Source organism: Fusarium subglutinans (genome assembly GCF_013396075.1).
Source record: "Fusarium subglutinans strain NRRL 66333 chromosome Unknown NRRL66333_c0000001, whole genome shotgun sequence".
NCBI classification, from domain to species: Eukaryota; Fungi; Ascomycota; class Sordariomycetes; order Hypocreales; family Nectriaceae; genus Fusarium; species Fusarium subglutinans.
The window spans coordinates 282858-301693 of NW_023502064.1; the positions used below are offsets into that span (position 1 = coordinate 282858).

The following is an 18836-nucleotide window of genomic DNA, read 5'->3' on the forward strand; positions in this document are numbered from 1 at the left end:
TCACACCTTGAACAGGACTCGACTACTTCCACCAAAGTTTACCTCTATCCTCGTCCCTCTACATTTTCGTTCTCACGACCTCAATTTTTGGGTTACTTCACATCCAGCACGGCAATCCCATGGCAGCTAGTAGTTGTGCTTCAGCTCTTGTCGAGCCAACAGGTGTTGTACTCCTTATCTTCTGGCTTTAGTTCTCACGAACTCGCTTATTGGGCCGTTCCTCATCTGAGACAGGAACGGCAGGGCGCTCAGCAGTCTTGTTCAAGCCCTCAATGAGCTCATCTGCCAATCTGGTAGCAGCCTTTGCATACTCGTGTGCCTTGCTTAAATGCTGTTCTGCCTTGGTCGCATGCTCTCGTGCCCTAGTCGCATGCTCTTGGGATTTCAACACCCGCTCTTCTGCCCTGCTTGTATGGTCGCGGATTTCCTTTGCCTTCTCCTGTGCTACTTGGATGCATCTCTCTGGATCCTCCTAGGGTTCAATGGCGTCCTGCTGCATCTGAGCTTGGACCTCGGCAAAGCGTCGCTCAGGTTCGCTTCGAAAATTGGCTTGTTCTTCGTCGTAGTTTCGCAAGGGATCGGAGGCACTGATAGGTACTGGCTGGGAGGTGGTACAAGCGGTGCCAGTAGCCACTTGGATACCGTCATTCTGATCTTCCACCTCCGACTTACCGCCATGGGTTGGAGTGAAGACTGCGGGGGTATCCTGGCTCTGTGAAGGGTGCTCGTCTTGTCTCAGAGAAGCTGGATCTTTTCCCTTGATGAGGTGCAGCTCTATTTCGGAGTTGTCTAGATGCGGGTAAAAAGGTTTATCCTTACTGACTTGAGCGTCCCAGTGACGACCAACATCCCCGCAGATGCCTCCGAGAGCTTTCGAAGAGGGGAAAATCGCCTGAAAGACAAAGAAATAAGGGTAGTACATGCTACCTCCGCTGCCACTCGACTTTTGTTTTATGGCATGGTATGTGACATGGTTACTGGGAGGACGGCTATCTCGGATCCACATTCCCGGCTTGAGATACGCATGGATCTCCTGGATGTTTTCCTTCTGGCATCTTTGAAGGGAAGAGAAGGGAAAAGAAAGGAGAAGGGGCACGAAATAGTAATGAAGAGGGAGAATGCGGTTTGGGTTCGTGCCTGCCGTAGGTAGGCGATGCACAGGAGGAGGTGCAATGGTGTAAGTACCTACACAGACCAATGACATGCAACACTACTAACATTACGATCGTTCAGAGAAGATGGGCATCGTCTTTCAATTATTAAGAATTATAACATGACTCGTACATTATTAGTCTCTCCGTAAGGAGTTCTTCTGCTGACTTCAGCTCCCATCTGTGGCTTTCCCACACCTCTGCGAAACAGCTTTACTAACTGCTCATGCGTTCAGTTGCTCTTCCTTCAGCCAAAGGTGATGTTCTCTTGATCCAAATAGATCTCCATAACTCCGCAGTGACTTAAGTTTCCCGAGATCTTTTGTTGGCTCGTTGATCGAGGGCATCGAAACCAGAACCCTCTGGGGTGGCGTTGAACTCATCGATAGGTTCGCTTAGGAGGCTCAAGGACTGATCCAATTGCTGCTGGCCAAGCCCTAGAAGACCGTGGGACTGCAAGACGGCGGTGAGCGAGCGGTTGCTGTGTTCTCGAGACTGTAGGAGAAGATGCTTGAGCTGCTTGCTCTTCTCTTCGTATTTGTTAAGGAGCATCTCCAACTCGCGGCATCGTTGCCGTGTGTCACGAAGTGCTCGTTGGGTCTCTAGCGTCTGTTCCAGTGCCTGCTCATATCGCTGTTTGTACCCGAGGTTGTCCATCTGGAAGTCTTTATCCTTGACTTCTTGCTCTTTCTCCTTTAGCTTACGCTCAAGGTCCGCAATACGTTGCTCGTTCTCGGTGAACTTCATGTTGATACCAGCCAAATATGGGCTCAGACCACTGGGTGGGTTTGGGGCAGGCCTGGCACTGTTGCTGGAAGTGCTTGGGGCGCTGGGCGAGACAAGCACATTGTCCTGGGTGTTCTGGAAGCTCGATTCTTGTACCTCGGGCCTGGGAGAAGGCCTGGACGCAAGGGGAGTGGTGAGAAATGGGTCAGATCTTCCGACTGTCTTCGATCGGATGGGGTGATTGCCGACCAGGAGTCGTAGTTCTCGATCGGAGTCTTGGAGACGAGGGAAGAAAGGAATCCCTGGGATAGCCTTCATGCCCCAGTGTTTCGACACCGTCTCATATAATTTCCGCACTGCTACGTGAATGTCCGGGTTGTCGCGGTCTTGAGGAAAGATTGCCTGGACCACGAGGAACTCAGGGTAGTAAAGAGTTGGCACCCCTCCGTTATAACTACTTTTCCCCATGAAGCGTCTGTAGGCAGGATGGGCGCTGGCACGCTCAGCAGGATGAATCCATTCACCTCTCTTCAGATAGTCAAAGATCTCAGCGAGAGCTTGGCGAGACATGGGAGTCTGTTTTGCCTGCTCAAATTCCGCCCGGACTTTCGCGATCTGATCCTGGCGTTGAACACGATCCTCGCAACGGTGCTCTTCATCAGGAAATGAAGATGGGAGAATAAATTCACCCTCTGTTGCAAAACGGGAAGACGCCATGATACCAACCACGTCTTAGAGAGAGGAGCAAGTAGTAGGGATAGAAGATCTAAGAACGCAGCTGATGTTAGTACCCAGCCCAGGGAAGGAAAGAAAACACAGGCCCTTGACCCTAAGCAATAAAAAACTTGGGCAAATCTAGCCTAAGCTTAGGGGGCTCTTTGCTAAGTTTATTAGAAAGCAAGAGAAAAATGGTAACATACTAATCGCTGCTTGCAGATAGCAATCAAGATGCAGCACCACTCTTGTGCAATCACTCAGCCCGAAGAAAGCAAAGCCCTCTCAAGTAGCAAACAAAACTCTAAGAAAGAGAAAGTAAGCGAGAGCTAAGTATTAGGTTTGTGATGTGTGTTGAACGAAGATGTCCTTGTTGATGACCTTGAGTGCCTGCACTGTTTGCTAGTGATATGCTGAAGGCTCGCAGAAGCAAATGCCTACAATTTGAGAATAAGTAGTACTGTAGCATGCCGGACTTAAAATCGGCCCGGAACAGAACTTTACAGGACTTCTCTTCCTCTAGCAAGTAAATAAATTATCATGTATGGTCCTTGTCTACTTCTTGACTGACTGGGACGCCTGTAACCAGGGACCAATGGTACTGGAATCATATGATAATTATTAGGTGAAGTAAGATGATATCTTTGGATTATTAAGAGAAATCATAAACAAAACTTATATATTATTGCTTTTCTCTGTGACGCCTTGCCTGGGACTTAGCTCAACAGTCATTCTGTGTCCCACGTAGCAGTTTCTAATAACCATTGCTAATCATTCTCACTACCAGTAACCCCTTTTTATATACCTCGGCCTCTGGCAAGTCAGTTCTGACGACGCCGCTTGGGTTCCTCACCACCTGCAATTCCCGCAGCCGGACGCTTGGTCGCCGACTTAGACCCCTCGACCCGGGCGTGCTGCTTTTCAAGCTCTGCAATTTGCGTTGAAATTTGCTGATGATGGGTTCCATAGGCCTGCACATGTCGTTTTGACTCAACAAGTTTATGATTCGCTTCTTGTAGTTGCGCCTGTGCATCTTGCAGCTGGTCTGACTTTTGTTTCAGCTGATGTCGCAACGCCTGCTCGTTGCGCTCTGCATCTCGTCGAATCCGTGCCCCCTCCTGGAGTTCTTGTTGTAGTTCCAAGTTTCTTTGCTGAGCATGCCTCAGCTCGTCTCTCGTTCTTTGAAAATCCATAGAGCGTTCTTTTTCGACCTGTTCCTCGTTCTGGATTTGTGCCGTGAGTTGTGCTGCAGCCCTGAGATAAACTCCCAACTCTCTGTGTTTGTCAGAGGTGGCTTGTCTCCCACTTGGAGTATTGGGTCCTTGAATGATTCCCAAGATCAAACGACGCTCCCTCTGAGAGTCTGCAAGACGCGGATAAAAAGGCTTATCCGGAGTGATAGTCATGTCCCAATATCCCGAAATCGCTTGATACATGTTGAAGATGGCATCATGGATATGCCCTCCGCCCTGGACATATATGGCCTGAATGACGAAGAAGTGTCCGTAATGTAGTGAATGAGTGTAGCCGGACTTGCCCATGAACCTCTTATATGCTGTATGGCCACTCGCATTTTGACTGGATTGGATCCATTTTCCAGACTCCAGGTACCGGTGAAGCTCTCCTACCATATCCTCCCTCATCTGCTTCTTCGCCTGTTCAAAAGAAGCAAGGCCACGCTCGACCTGCGCTTGACGCTGCACAGGATCTCCGCCAGGCTGGTTAACCTGCCCAGCAAACTGGGCGGCAGTAAGGACATACGTAGCACCGGTAGGCTCCATAGCACTTGATCAGGTGGATTCAAGAATAGAAAAGGGATGCCTGAGAAGCAATATCTGTTAGTATCAAGCCTATAAAAAGGAAATCAAGAAAATGTAACTTACTGGTCAAAGATGTTAGGCAGCGAACTCTCTGCGATCAAGCGGAATGCCCTATGGCTTTGCTTTTGAATGGCAACGCCGTTTGGAATGAGAGGAAGATGAGAATGAAGAGGTCAAAAAAGAGATTGAGATTTGAATTGTGTTGCGAGAGTTAGAGGAGATCATTCAGAAGGAATAGTTGCTTGATTTATGTTGCCTGCATATGATATGCTAGATCGTATCGAAGGTAAATTACAGACATTTAGGAATCCTTAGTGCAAAAGCCTAGCCATTATCGGACCTGCAGCTTCTACTGAAATAAGTCACCGCTAGACCTCAGAGAATGAGCTGCTACAGGTGTCAAGGTTGTCTTTATGTGATTGAGCCTGCGAACTCTCTGGACAGTGGCTGCTGGTGTACTGAACATCCAACTAATATATAGTCAGCCTGTAAGAAGCCAGGTAATTGTGAAGAAGCATCTGACCAGATGGCATTCAAGATATACATGTATGTACGTATGTGCGGCGGTAGTGTATTGGCCCCCAGCTGAATGTGATAACTCCCCAACCATGCATTTTGGAACTCTTGCTTATACAACGACACATACAGATCCATCTACAGCCAAGTCCTACTCATGCTGAGTCTCTTGTAACTGCTCACCCTCGGTTCTCCATACTCCCTCGCCGTACTCAACCCTTCAGACGTCTCCTTTCCAGGTGAATTGTCCTGGAAGAAATAATGGTTCGCACTCGGCGCATACGCAACCTTCCACGGGACAACAAGATGTCTCTTCTCAGGACCTCCGCCACAACTGCCGTGGAACGACTTGCTTGGCGGACTGTTGATCGCGAGGGAGAATAAGTTCTGTGGTTCGGTGAAGTCTGTCACTAGACCCGAGCGCATGATGAAGTAGCCCAAACAGAATAAATTGATGGCGAAGACGAGAACGAGGATGACGTAAAAGATGTTCTGCCATGACTGAGTGTGTCCGGATGTGTACTCTTGTGTGATGAGCGATGCGTTGAAGGGTTGGGGAAAGCCAGGTGCTGGGATGAGGTTTTCGGGGTATGCCTTTGGGTCCTGATCCCAATAATGACGGAAGGGCGTGCCGATAGCGCTGATCATGATGAGAGGGCTGGAATACACAGCGAGAGCTTCGGCGAGTGAGGGATAAGAAGCAGGCATCTTTGGTTCATGAAGGGCAAGTTGAGTGAGGATACGAGCGTTGGAGGCATTGTTGTTAACAGAGCCACCATTAAGATCCATAGACAACCGCCATTGATCAGCGAGCCACTACACACTGTCAGTCTTGTTCATACAATAAACAAGGTGAAACTTACCTTCCAGTCAAGAGAGGGAGCAGACCAGCCTTGGTCTGAAGGGAATGATCGTCGATAAGCGTTCTCGTCAGCGTCGTCTTCACAGTGAGCTTTCATGGTGGCACCGGCGATACCGGAGATGTTGAACTCTGTAGAACAGTTGGGCGATACCCACGACCGAAGTTGACAGACGGTGTAGTTTTTGCTCTCAGGAGATTTGCCGAGGGTGTAGATGGCGTCGGCTGCATAGACAGTCGCGTTTGTGAGAAGGTTAAAGTCAAAGGGGTACTGCACACATTAGCTATGGTCCTGACATATAGGTGGATGACTTACCATTTGGAAGACAGGAGGCCGACGCTCGTACTTGGGCCCCCATCTGAAGATGTCATCCACATCAGTCCGGTTGAGATAATAGTCCTTGTTCTTCCCATCAAGTGGCTGGGGAACTTCGCCCGTCCAACCAGGCCAACCCGTCTTTTGGCCAGGGATGTCAGTGTTGTTGACCTTGGCGTTAGGCCATGTCGTGTAAACGAGAGGGGCAAGTTCCTTTTTGTCCATATCGACACACAAGACGTTGACAGATGGTGAGACAACGCCTGCTCGAACGGTGTACTCCCCAACTCCAGCGAGATCGTCAGGCTGAAGAATTCCGTTCAGTTTGAGAGTGGAAGCACCATAAACACCAGGGTGGGGAAGGGCGAGAGTGACATTATTAATAATGCGCCCTGTTTCTTCAAAGTGCGCTTTGACGTCGCCGTGCTCAGTCTCGATCCAGGAAGAGTACAACGTAGTGTTATCGTGGAGCAGCGTCGTCCCACCAGGTCGCTTCTTCATATCCGATGAGACTTCGGTTCCGTTTTGGTTGAGGCTCGTCCACATGTTCATATAGTTAAGCAAATTCCTGTAAGATTGACCCGAGAACTGAACATTCATGCAAGACTCGGCGGCGTGGATGTCTTCAGTAATGTTGAAAAGATACGGGCAGTCCTCACGCACATACGCTGCATTAGCATACGACGCGCGCACATATCCAATAAGCTCCTTATGCTCCCAGCTCCCAGACTTTAGCTTGGGTGAGACCATCGCGTCAGAAGCAGTCGTGTAGAACGCAGCTGCAATCGTAGCAGTAAGCGACAACATCCCCAGAAGCGTCAACGACGACGAAGGCAGTGTTTCGAAGTGAGTGATGAGAGATCCAGGCTGAATAACCCAGTTCCTCATCGTCATTTCCGCAAGTGACATGCCATTCGCTTTTCGAATAAAGGCTCTTCGGGTGAGGACTTGGCCTAGACATGAGACGAAGACAGTGACGAAGGACATTTCGATGGTCTTTGCTAGTAGTGCTGCGAGGGTCGTTGCTGTTGATGGTGAGAGGGATGCGCCAGAGGCGATTTTGTGGCCCCATCGTGGTTGGAGGATGGCTGTGACGAGCCAGATTCCACTGCCGACTGTTGAGTAGACTGATAGAACATAGATCGTAATTGAGAGCCAACTTGATCTGGGCTGGTGAATATCTCGTGTTGTCGAACAACCCTTTGGTGGCTCAGCTATTCAAGTAAGTCTCATACCCTCAACGACAAAACAAGAAAACTTACCAAACTTTTTATAAAAAATCTCATCATCAAACTCATCATCCATAGCATCCCCCCTCGGTTCCACAATCTTAGGAAGTTTCCCCCCCTCACTCATCTTGACTTCTCGCTCCATGGTCCTAGGCATATCGCTCTTCTTCTCATCACCACCGCGCGGCATAGAAGGAGCCCAGATCTGAGAGTACGGCTCAGGCATTCCCTGAGAATCAGCGACTCTGGGACTAGAAGAAGAACTTCCCGCTGGCTGGTGCCCGCCGAGCAGGTTGTGAAAGGAATGCGGTGTCTCGGGAGGACTCATTTTCGCTTCCGGCGAGGGCTTGTCAAGATCGGCCATTTCGTGGGGCATTAGATGATGATAGCCGCTGCCAGAGATTCCGAATATGTTTACACCGGAGGGCTTGCGGGCGTGTATGTCCTCTGGCTCGGCCATTGCGAGACGAGGTTCCCTTTTTCTTTGTTGTGTTGTTTTATGTTTATGGAAGAAATTGGACCTGGAGAAGCTGGGATGAGGGACCCATGCTAAATCCTGTCAGATTGTGATGCGTGTTGTTGGGTTGGGTCAATTCCTTCTACAGGGATCGCTGGGCGAAGGGTGGCGCAAGCGGTATAGAGAGAAGGGATGTAAGACACAAAGAGAGACCGAGTTTCAGATCGGCAAAGACTGACGATCTTGGATTGCGGATGTGTTCGTGCGCGGTTGGGCCTCATACATCTGCTAATTAGCCTACTCTACAGTGAAGAACAAGTCAAGCTCTGCTTTTCATCGAGGAAAAGAAGAATTGCCAAGACTGTTGGTTATGAAGGATTGCTGAGAAGATGATGCAGGCCCAATTTACTATACAGGGATATATAGCTTAGCTGCAGTAAGGCTGAGCTTGAGCTTTGTTTAGGTTAAAAGGGAGGCTGACTGAAGTCTGAGTGGATAAGTTACGATCGATCGCAAGGCTCGGTTACAACAAGTCTGAGTCTCTTTTCTCTGTAAGCATAGTTTTCTAACTGTTACGTCTGTATTCCGTATCCGTCATTGTGTTACTTACCGTTTTCACAAAACGAAATGTCCCAGATGAATGCAATGCAATGCGAATCATGTCTGCAGATCTTATCTCAGCTCGGCATTATCAGCCACGTCAAAGAACGATCATGTTTCACATCTCAACGTCGATGAACGCTTCAATTGAAGAGACTTAATAACCAACCTCGCAAACAGGTCAGTTCATGCCTCTCTTCTCTTCTCTCCCGGACAACGACAGTAAGGCTGTGTAACTGTCTGCACCTCGCCTCTGATTCCCTAAATTGTGGACCAGACGTTGCGTTGCTGACAGTATCCACTGATGGTCCTTTTTTATTACATCCTAAATCCCATGCGACAAAAAAGCTCAGATACATATGAGAGGTTTCTAGACTGAGTATTTCTGGCACCCTCGTTGATTGCTGTCAGCATGCCAAGGCTTTGCGTCGTGTGAACTGATGATCTGTTTATGATGCTACAGTATAATTTCGGAGACTTTATTACGGCTTGTATGCCTCAAAGTGAGAGTAAGAATTCGCGGGAGCTAAGGGAGCTATTTTGAGATGCTTGGACCCCCCAGTCTTGTTAGTGTTGTCCACTATCGTGGCTTAGACGATGATCAAGGACGCTTTCGAGGATAAATACATATAAGCTCGAGCTGACGGGATTGGCTTCCAAAGTTCTTCCTGTGCGATGAAGAAGTACAAGAGCGGATTCTGATCACTAATTAATAATTGATCTGTATCATGCTTCTTCTTGGACGGTGAGAAATGTGTCTGGTTGGAGGTTGGAGGTTGGTGTAAGCAGAGCTGCATATGACAACTTTGCGGTCTCACCTCGAAAATTGAAGACCTTTTGCAATGGCTAGATAAGCGATAAAGTAGTAACCATCGTCTTATTATTCAATTTTCTATACATGTTGCATATCAGAAGAGTCGTCGTGGTCGTTTCAGCCTTATAATCTCAAAGAGGTAAGCGTCGATTCAAGCTTAACTTGTCACGCGACACTTGACAACCACATAGAAACACAATCCTAGTACCAAATCCATTTCATTCGCTATGATAACCCATCCAACCCATTCATATCCTCATCAGAAAAAAGTAGTAGCAGTTCTTCTCTTCGCCCCATCCCCCTTAATAAACCGAATCTTCTCACTCGCATCCCCCACAAGCGTAGCATCCTTGGCACTATCATCAACATCCAGCACCTTGGTACTGCACTTCCCCCCAACATCAACCTCCTCGTCATCCTTGCCAAAGGGGATCGGCCGGATCACCTTGAGGTTGATGTCGCCGTCGTCTTCGCCCTCGCCCAGCCCGGTGTGGAAAATGCGGATGCCCGCTACTACCACGGCGTTCCACGGGTCTTTCTCGGCTTCGGAGCTGGATGAGGAGGATGAGGTGGTGGATTCGTTGTCTGAGTCGCTGTCGGAGGAGATTGTGCCTGTGTAGTTGTCGACGTGGATCCAGAGTTCACGGTCTGCGAGTGTCGCGAGGGTGCCTACGCTTTCGACGTCGGTTTCGGGCTCGCTCTCGATGTCTGGCTCTTCCTCCTCTTCCTCGGCATCGGCTTCCGCTCCTTTCTCATCGACCTTGGGCTCAGCTGCTTCAGCTTCCTTGGCCTCTTCCTTTTCGTTCGAGTCATCGTCTGCGGTAGACTCAGGAGTCATGGGCTCTTCAGGCTTGGACTCGGCCTTTTCTTCACCAGCCTCAACCTTTTCATCCTTCGCAGCCTCAGCCTCAGCCTCCTTCTCCTCCTTCTCCTCCTTCTCTTTCTTCGCAGCTTCTTCTGCCTCAAGCTTAGCCTTAGCTTCAGCCTCAGCTGCCTTCTTCGCCGCCTTCTCAGCTTTGATAGCAGCTCTCTCAGCCTTACGAGCTTCCTGCCTCGCCTTTTTGGCAGCCTTCTTAAGAGCAAGCTTCTCCTTTCTCTTCAGTCGCTTATGCTGATCGCGCTCGAACTGTCGGGTAGCAAGATAGTGAGCCTCTTGGCGCTCCTTGAGAAGCTTTGCCTTGATCTTATCTCTCTTTTTCTGCTTGATCTTGGCCTCCTGCTCTTTGCGGGCGGCCTTTTCTTCGGGTGTCTCGACGAAGCGGCCCTTGCAGTGGCCGAGATCGTAGGCGAGACCAATTCGTAGAAGCTTCTCGCGACGAGATTTGGCGTTGTCTTTGATGACCTTCTCGATGGGCAGGATATCCTGGTTGCGAGTGGCGTTGATCTTGACGCGGACTTCGTAGTCGCCAGCCTCAAGCTCGAGTTCAACGTTGACGGAGCGCGTCATGCGGTATGGTGTCTGGCTTCGCACGACGTAGTCAGAGTGGCCGGCCTTGTGGAGACGGAAACCCAGCTCAAACATGTACTGGCCCTCGAGACCTCTAAAGTAACGATCATCAAGCTGAGCGAGGACAAGAACCACAGGGCCAGACTTGGAGAGGGTGAAGGAGAAGTGTGTATCGTGGTAGTCCAGTGCCCATGGGACAGAGAGTGTAGTCCAGAGCTGACTGACGCGCCAGTCGTCGGTGAAGAGACGGGTTCTCTCAAAGGCCTGATACTTTCTAAGTAGGTCTTCGTACGAGATCCAGAAATCTCCGTCGTCGCCGAAGCGGTGGTCGAGCTTTTGAAGCCACTCGGCAGTCCACTCCTTTGAGCCGTCGCCTGTCCGTCCTTGATCAGCATTTGTTGGTTATGGTACTATTGGGATGACTGATTCCATGGACCGGTCCATTCACCCTTACCCCAAGGGTTCTTGAGTTTGAGGAGTCGCTTGCCATCGATCTCGACAGCTTTCTGAATGGAGTAGGCGTGAAGTTCAACAATGCCCTTGCGCTCGCCCCAGCCACGGCCCCAGATGCCGGTGTTACAGCCAAATAGGAACTCTTGGTTGACCTTGAGCAATTCTTCCTTCCAGAAGTACTCCTACACAATCGTTAATACTGTGATACGCATTGCCACTGTGGAACTCACCTTGTCGAGAATGTCGGTGGTCAGAAGCTCAGAGGTGACACCACCGGTGAGATCCTCAATACCCTCGCCTCCGAAACCGCCCTCAATCGCACCGTAATCTCCGTGAGCCTTGGCGTAGCATTTCTCAAGAAGAGGCAGCCAAGTCTCCTGAGGATGCTGGCACTGGGCAAAGTACAGCGCACTACTGTTTGACTGGAAGATGCGACGATACGCCTCATCCGGATCAACGCGCTCGATGTCGTCAAAGAGGATCCTGTCAAAGTACCCCTCATCGTAGTCCGGCTTGATGAGGTACAGCTAAATGTTTGTCAGTTCTGTATCACGACACACAAGCAGGCGGGAAACTTACGAAATCGTCAACAATCTCCGAAATCCAAGCTCCGTCTCGATAAAACACAAAGCCGTAAACACCAACATCCTGATCATGTGCAACACAGAGGCGTTCAATCAAACCAGGCTTCTCACTGAGAGTACACAGAGCAGCCATGAGCCAGCAATCGCCATCCCGGCCCTGTCTAACATCATTCGCAGTAGGGCCATCAATGTAAAAACAGGGCTTTTCAAAGATATCACCAACGCGCTTCACGCTCTGTGGGCGGAGATCTTCACCGGGCTGGTAGTTCTCGACATTGGAGAGAGAGTGCAGACAGTCGTTGCGGTAGAGCTTGAGATCAACTTCAATGTCAAAGTGAGGATCGCGATACTTCTTGTTGATGCGACGGCATTCCTTGACGATCTTTTCGACTTTGGCGCGGCATGTCGCTGCAGCGTCTTCGTAGGATGCTTGAGTTGTGGAGGTGGTTACTTGGTTGCCTCTTTTGGCGGCGAGATCAGTGTAAGTGTTTGAGGGGATGACAGTAGTTGCTGTATCTATTAGTGTCTGTTTGGTTTGGGGGCTAGGGATTGGGTACCTTTGCCTGGATTCTTGGTAGTGAATTGCTTCCAAAACTTGTCAATCGCTTGCTGAGGCGTGACTTTTGATCTGTCGCCGAGATCAGCGACACCAGACGCAATCTCGGCAAACGACGGGCTTGCGGAGGAAGAACTAGAGGAAGAAGATGAAGGCATCTTGCTTGACTATTCAAACCAACAACAATCATAAACACAACTCCTCCTCAGTAGCAAAATGAAAGAGAATGGAGAGGAGAGGAGAGGAGGAGAGGAGGCTTGCTGACCTTTTATCCTCATACCATGATGCACGCCGAGAAACACAGCGCTTAACGACATCTAAGCTCTCAGCCCTGTAAGCGGACAACTCATCAAAGAGCACCCCTAGATGCAACACTCATCCATGCCAACATGGTAGTAAGAAGAAAGATGTAACCAGAACGGGCGTCGCTCTACCCGCCCGTTTCTGTAAGGTAAGGTAGCTGTGTCCAACGACGATAGAGCTTGGCCCCCAAAAGTCCCATTTTCACGGGCCGTAATACCCCTGTAGCGTGCCCGCATGTCAGCCCACCTAGGCTTGTAGGGCTGGGGAAGGAGGGGAAAGAGGATCGTGAGTGGTTGTTTGTGATTACGTTTGAGGATCCCTGTTCTTTGCGGCTGGATGCATGCATGCATGCATGGACGGGGCGTTGATACTGTATTGGAAGGTCTTGGGGTGATGCCAAGTTGAGGGTGCATCTTGAAGGATTGTCGATGAGTTTGGGCTTTCTTTTGATGTTTCAGTTTGTGTTTATGGGCGTTTGGTTTATTAGTATCAAAACTCTCATGGTTGTGGTTTGGGCTGAGGATGTTGATGATGTGTAACAAGCCACCCTAGACTATTCACATGCACAACCACAAACACAGTCAAACTAATGAGACTACTGTAGACCATGCATATACATACCAACCTCACTCAGTATGTGACATGTCTTGTAGTTCAGGTGAGTACGTAACGCATAATCTGTTTGCCCTCGTTTGACCCATCGGCTGTCATCCTCTAGCAGTGTCACACAGGTGAAAGCAAACTGAAGACAAGATGCACAAGACACAAGCCTGCCTTATTCTGACGAGATGCATGAGAATCGACCCATGCTAAATACATTTCCGATGATCGATCTTACTATCCCTCATTTGTCAGCCGGACAGACTGGCCCTCCAGTTTTGCGCCAAGCCAAAGATGCGAGTGACTACATCATCGAGACAATATCGCTCAACAGCTGCATATCATCTACCCTATCGCAGCTACGCAACCACAGCCTGATTTAGAGCTGAACCCTTCTATCATATCTATAGCCCCCAACCCTCCGCAAATGACTCTACAATGCCGTTCATCAATTCCATCTTCTACTCGCTGCCTCGGCCATGGATCCCCTCAGCATCGCCAGCGGAGTAGCAGGCCTTCTCACAGTCTCAGCCGCCGTGATCAAAACCTTTGACACCGTCAAGTCCAGCATAGAAAACTGTCCCCGGACAGTATTATGGGCACATGCTGAGACAAAAGAGATCAACTGGGCGATTAAGCGACTCAAGAGTTTGATCGATGATCCAGATTCGGTCCCGAAAGCGGCGAGGATGTCGGTTGGCATTCATGATGCGACTGTCACGATCAGTGAATTGATCAAGACGTGTGATCATCTCATCACCACGCTGAAGCCGTTGGATAATGATGGGAAGGTTGTTCTGACGAGATGGGATCGGGTCAAATGGTTGAGGGTGCAAGATGATGTTGTCAAGTATATTCGGCAGCTCCAGGCGCACAAGGGATCAGTCACTCTCATCTTGAACATTCTACAATGGCAAGTCTCATTAGTCCTTGATATCGAAGGCGCTAACAATACGTAGCGAGTCAGACGTGGTTATCGTGGAATCACAGCGTGCGCTGGAACTCAAGATTGACGCGGTCCTCAGCAGCAGCGAAGCAACTCAAAGACGAATCGAAGGTCTCGAAGCGCTGTTCAACAAGTTTATCGCCGATAATTCCACTCTCATCCCTTCCAACCGGTCATCCATGGCCCCGACATTGCATCAGTGGAAAGAAGATGACGCAACAGAAACTGATTCAGTCGCGACATCGCGGAAGTACGATCGAGATGAGTGGAATGGCTTTCACGCAAGTGCAGAGCGATCCCTCAGCTTCCCGACGTCGAGTGTCCCAGAGTTAGGAATGCCGAAACTAAAGCGCTCAACTTCGACGGAAACTTCGACAAAGAGCGAGAGTAACGGCACGACTTCACCACCACGTCGCGAGTTTGAGGTCGCGCTTGAGAAGACAGACGTCTACAAGCGTGTGTACAACTCGACAGATGCCTTCTCGATACATTCTACCCACGGCCGCTCCATAACAGGCTCAGTCATGACTAGCTTCAGTCTTGCCGACGACTCATCCATCCTGTCCGCTTTTCCAATCATGAGCAGGACGGAACTTCAACACCCGGAGTTTTACACCCAAATGAGTGGTAATCAACGCATATCTCGAGATCTCATGAGAGCCATCACAACAAGAAGTGTTGTCAAGTCCCCAGTGGAACCTCCTCCAGGAGCACCATTCTCGCTCAAGCAATTCAGGTCGCCTCCGAACTGCGGTGAGAACGTCATGGGTCGATGGCATCAATCACGGACCAAAGCCTGGCGACCCAAAGAGTTTCGAACAGAGATTCAGTTCGAAGTTCCTGTCATCTTTGTCACTACTTCAAAGACAGACAAAAGACCTATCGACGGAGCGGATGTGTTTTTCATTGATGGAACGAGAAAGAGCCTTGATGATACATGGACTGATCTCGAGCCACCATCTACCGGCACATTTACCAAGACAGGGCGCTTCGTTAAAAATGATCGCGCAACTTGGCTTGCGCTACTGTCGAGTTTACAAAAGATGGAAAACCAATCGCAAAATTGGACGAGACAGCAGATCATGGGGTTACGGCCACGCCCAGCAAGCGCCACAGCAATACTCACATCCATCGCTGGCAAACACACTCTCAACGTCGCTCTGCAACGAGAGAAGAAGAGTTGGGACGACATGCCCCCGTCAATCAACCGTCCCTACGCTACAACTACCATGAGCAGCTTGATAGAAATGCTCGCTATGCTTGGTATCTACTGGAAAGAGTTCAACACTTTCCACAACGTGTATCAAGCTGAAGGGAATGGATTTCTTGTCAAAGGTCACAAGATCAGTGGACTTGGGATCATGTTTCACTTTCAAGCGCTGGAGAAGGCTATATTTGAAGGGAATAGGACGATTCCGACGAAAGCGGTGACGAGACTTGCTTTTGGACAACTCCCTACGATATTTACTGAGGGATCTCCTGAGTACAAAAGAGGCAACTGTTCATATGACTGGCCAAATGTTGGATTGGGGAGTCGGACAGAGGTTGCGGAGACGCTGGCTATGTTTGGATGTGGACGCAAGGCGGTGAATTATTTCTTGAGAGACGGAGCTGTGACATCTCACATCTTCCCAGGCAAGCTTCAATATCACCCTTAAGATTGATGGTACTAACATATCCAGTCACTTTTGAGCTCATAGGCATGATCGGCCAAGTCTTTCACATCAAGGATCTCTGCTTTAGATATATCCCCAACCCATGCTACTGCGTCTGGAGCACAAGAGGTTTCTCTTTTCCCAAGTTACTGGCTGCGTATCAACAATATCTTCACGAAGACCCCGAAATGGCGAACGGACAGCTATCACTTCATGTAAACACCATTTTTGCTCCAAAGACTGGCATTCGACCTGGAGATGACACCCCCCAGAGCTATACTTGGCAAGCACAGGATGCACTGCACTCTGTTCTCGACGAACTTGACGAGTCACTCAAAGACTACTCTTTACCAAGGCATGGAAGTCTGCGAGCATCTCTTGGACAGGAAATGATTGGCGCGCACTTTGACGAACTTCTCTCCCAGATGAACAGCGCCTCTTCAACATCACTATTCCTACCTGCCAACGCAAGCAACAAAGAAGACACTCTGATGAAAACATACTTCCAACAGATTCTTCCCGCCGTGTTGAGGTCAGCATCAATGACATTCTTCAATCTCAAGAACGCAGATTCCGAGTTTCAGGTCGTCAAGGGGGAAGCGGCCCAGACGGCTGAGTATGCAGCGTATCTTCGTGGGGCAAAGGAGGTCTGGTGTACTTTTGTTCTGAGGATGATTTGTTGGCTCATGTTGCATGATTTTCATCGAGATGATGTTCAAATTCAGAAGGGGAGTTTGTTTGGGAGCGATATGCCTGTTTACATCTCTTGATACAGCGAGGTACAATTGGATGATCATAGAGTAAATGCAGAAAGAGGGTGTGGATGGTCAATGAGTTACAGTCGTGATGGAAGGAAGAGGATTCAAGTAAAGAGATGTTGATACAGAAATACATGTCAATACGTTCTCTTTGATCCCTTATATTAAGGTCTGATATGTTCTTGTTCCATAAGGGTCAGGTAACTTTAATTGAGTGTAAACGATGCTCATAAAAGTCGTTTCTAATTGTAAGTACACCTCCAAGTCACTACTAACTGGTGATCTGATACCTGGAAGTTTTGATGTTGTGCACAAGTTATTGTGGTGGATGGTTGAGCAAAAAGTGGTAGATGTGCAATCGATCTACTGTCTAAGTCTAAATTGTTGTTTCTCTAACCCATGAAAGTATGGGAGAACAGGAGTTGCTGCCTAAGGTGAACTCCTCAGTTGCGCATATGATGAGGCAATGATTCAACGCCAAAAGGTCACTCTGAAGTGTATATCTATAGCATCTTCCTCACCTTTTCCATTAATCCTTTTTTTCTCCTCATCATCTTCTCTCCGATCACGTTTGGAGACACTTCATTCATTCTCCCGTGTGAGCGCAACCTTCATGACAACCTCATTGGTTCTTGGTATGACTTAGCTACATTGTTTGGTGATCTCTCAAACATTTAGCCTTATTTACTGACATTTATTTCACTTCAGGCAATTTGCGGGAGGTGATTTTACGGGAGGTGTCCATCTTCGCCAAACGGTTTTCTCAAGAACTAAACGCTGCGGGCATCTTCCAAGAAAATGCCAACAGCCTTTCAGCACTCGAAATGAGCCAGCCAAACTCCAGAGCAGAGGGTGCCATTCCCACTGTCATTAAGATTGAAGATGGACAAGACTTACTCCAGGCTCTCCAGGACAGAGAAAAGAAGAAGAGGCTGGCAGAAATGGAGAGACATGTGATGGAGGCCTTCGAAAAGGTGAAGCCGCGCATGTGCAAACAGGCTGTGAAGGAAACACAAGCATACTTAGACCAACGCGACTGGGTCAAGGATTGCAAGAATCCAAGCAACCATCCGTTCTACTATAGAATCAAAGGAGGCTCCTGCATCGACTCTCCAGGAAGCTTCTACTATCCCAATTTCCTTGTGATGCAGGCAATCTGGCCTGAGAACAGCACCGTGCACAGGATTGCGGCATCGTTTGCCAAGTACTGGAAGTGCGCTGACATGGTGGAAGGGCCAGAGCACTATCCCATGCTCAACGACACAGCGCAGGAAATGAGACTTTTTGGTGGATTGCTGGATATGAGTTGGAAAGAATGGAGACAACGAGATTATTGGTTTGCCAAAACTTGCGAACAACGAATCGAAGAGGAAGAAGACTATGGCACGGAAAACCCTGAAGAATCCAAGGACACAAACAATGATACCCAGGCCGACAACAACGCTACACTCGACGAGCTGGAAAACGCAGCTGAAAGGCGCGTGAAGAGAATGATGGACAAACTCCAGAAAGCAACGGATGATCTGCGCCGGGTCCAGAAGCGCAAAAGGGACACCTACAAAGCTGAGGCTGAGATGCGGATCAAGACCTCAGAAGCACTGAAGAACAAAGCTGCCAGGGACACTCGACAAGCCAATGACGAAAAGCAAAAGGCTGAATGGAATACCATGATGGCGAATAAGTATTCCAGCAAACTTGGAGTATCTACCACAGCTACCGCCGCTTCTTCCTCTGGTGAGCGGCGTCCTGGTGATGGACATCTTGACAAGCGACAGCGGACAACATCGGAGGGAAACAAACCACTTCTAGCGAAGAATAGACTAAAGTGGTGATTGATATTATCGCAATGCAGAAAGCAATTGGAAAAGGTGTGGCAGCATCGCTTAGACAACGATTGTCGCTCTTCTTTTGTGGTTTGATACCATGGGATACAGAAGATCAGATTTGGGTCTTTCATAGATAGACAATTAGATCACGCAAAGGCTGGGTTATGATACGCATGATAGCAGAGAAATCATGAATACAAAAGTTCTTGTTTTTATCAACTGAGATATAACTCACTGAGAAGTGACTGTGCAACAGTTTGTCCATCATAAATATTTGCTCTTTGCTTAGGCAGAAAGCAAACTTGGACAAGCTGATGAGAACCTCACAACCACCGTATAATGGAATGACGACAAGTGAAAACACGATTATGTAAAACCTGTCTTTGAAAAGTATAAATACCCCGATATCCCCGGGTTAGAACTCAGTCAACTTACACCTCAACCCAGTTACATCAGACAATAACCTCATCTATATATATGTATACTCTTTTCTCTTTCTCTCTCTT

At 48.8% G+C, this 18836-nt stretch overlaps 6 protein-coding genes across 6 annotated transcripts; 2 read left to right on the forward strand and 4 right to left on the reverse strand.

Annotated features, from left to right (window-relative positions):
• Positions 1-472: 472 nt before the first annotated feature.
• FSUBG_100 (uncharacterized protein) lies at positions 473-1006 on the reverse strand (the record flags this gene model as incomplete). Its single annotated transcript, XM_036674533.1, has 1 exon — positions 473-1006. The coding sequence occupies one exon, from the start codon at positions 1004-1006 to the stop codon at positions 473-475; it is 534 nt and encodes a 177-aa protein (XP_036544238.1).
• A 448-nt stretch (positions 1007-1454) lies between these two features.
• Positions 1455-2594, reverse strand: FSUBG_101 (uncharacterized protein; the record flags this gene model as incomplete). The annotated part of the gene is made up of 1 exon (XM_036674644.1): positions 1455-2594. One exon carries the CDS (start codon positions 2592-2594, stop codon positions 1455-1457), a length of 1140 nt encoding a protein of 379 aa, XP_036544239.1.
• An 818-nt stretch (positions 2595-3412) lies between these two features.
• Positions 3413-7791, reverse strand: FSUBG_102 (uncharacterized protein; the record flags this gene model as incomplete). The annotated part of the gene is made up of 6 exons (XM_036674754.1): positions 3413-4376; positions 4475-4533; positions 5111-5743; positions 5791-6057; positions 6103-7229; positions 7365-7791. The coding sequence occupies 6 exons, from the start codon at positions 7789-7791 to the stop codon at positions 3413-3415; spliced, it is 3477 nt and encodes a 1158-aa protein (XP_036544240.1).
• A 1670-nt stretch (positions 7792-9461) lies between these two features.
• On the reverse strand, positions 9462-12400 carry FSUBG_103 (micromolar calcium activated neutral protease 1 (capn1); the record flags this gene model as incomplete). The annotated part of the gene is made up of 5 exons (XM_036674863.1): positions 9462-11032; positions 11104-11284; positions 11333-11629; positions 11682-12196; positions 12244-12400. The coding sequence occupies 5 exons, from the start codon at positions 12398-12400 to the stop codon at positions 9462-9464; spliced, it is 2721 nt and encodes a 906-aa protein (XP_036544241.1).
• A 1224-nt stretch (positions 12401-13624) lies between these two features.
• Positions 13625-16516, forward strand: FSUBG_104 (modin; the record flags this gene model as incomplete). The annotated part of the gene is made up of 3 exons (XM_036674974.1): positions 13625-13995; positions 14105-15663; positions 15774-16516. The coding sequence occupies 3 exons, from the start codon at positions 13625-13627 to the stop codon at positions 16514-16516; spliced, it is 2673 nt and encodes an 890-aa protein (XP_036544242.1).
• An 812-nt stretch (positions 16517-17328) lies between these two features.
• FSUBG_105 (uncharacterized protein) lies at positions 17329-18336 on the forward strand (the record flags this gene model as incomplete). Its single annotated transcript, XM_036675082.1, has 1 exon — positions 17329-18336. The coding sequence occupies one exon, from the start codon at positions 17329-17331 to the stop codon at positions 18334-18336; it is 1008 nt and encodes a 335-aa protein (XP_036544243.1).
• Between the last annotated feature and the right edge of the window lie 500 nt (positions 18337-18836).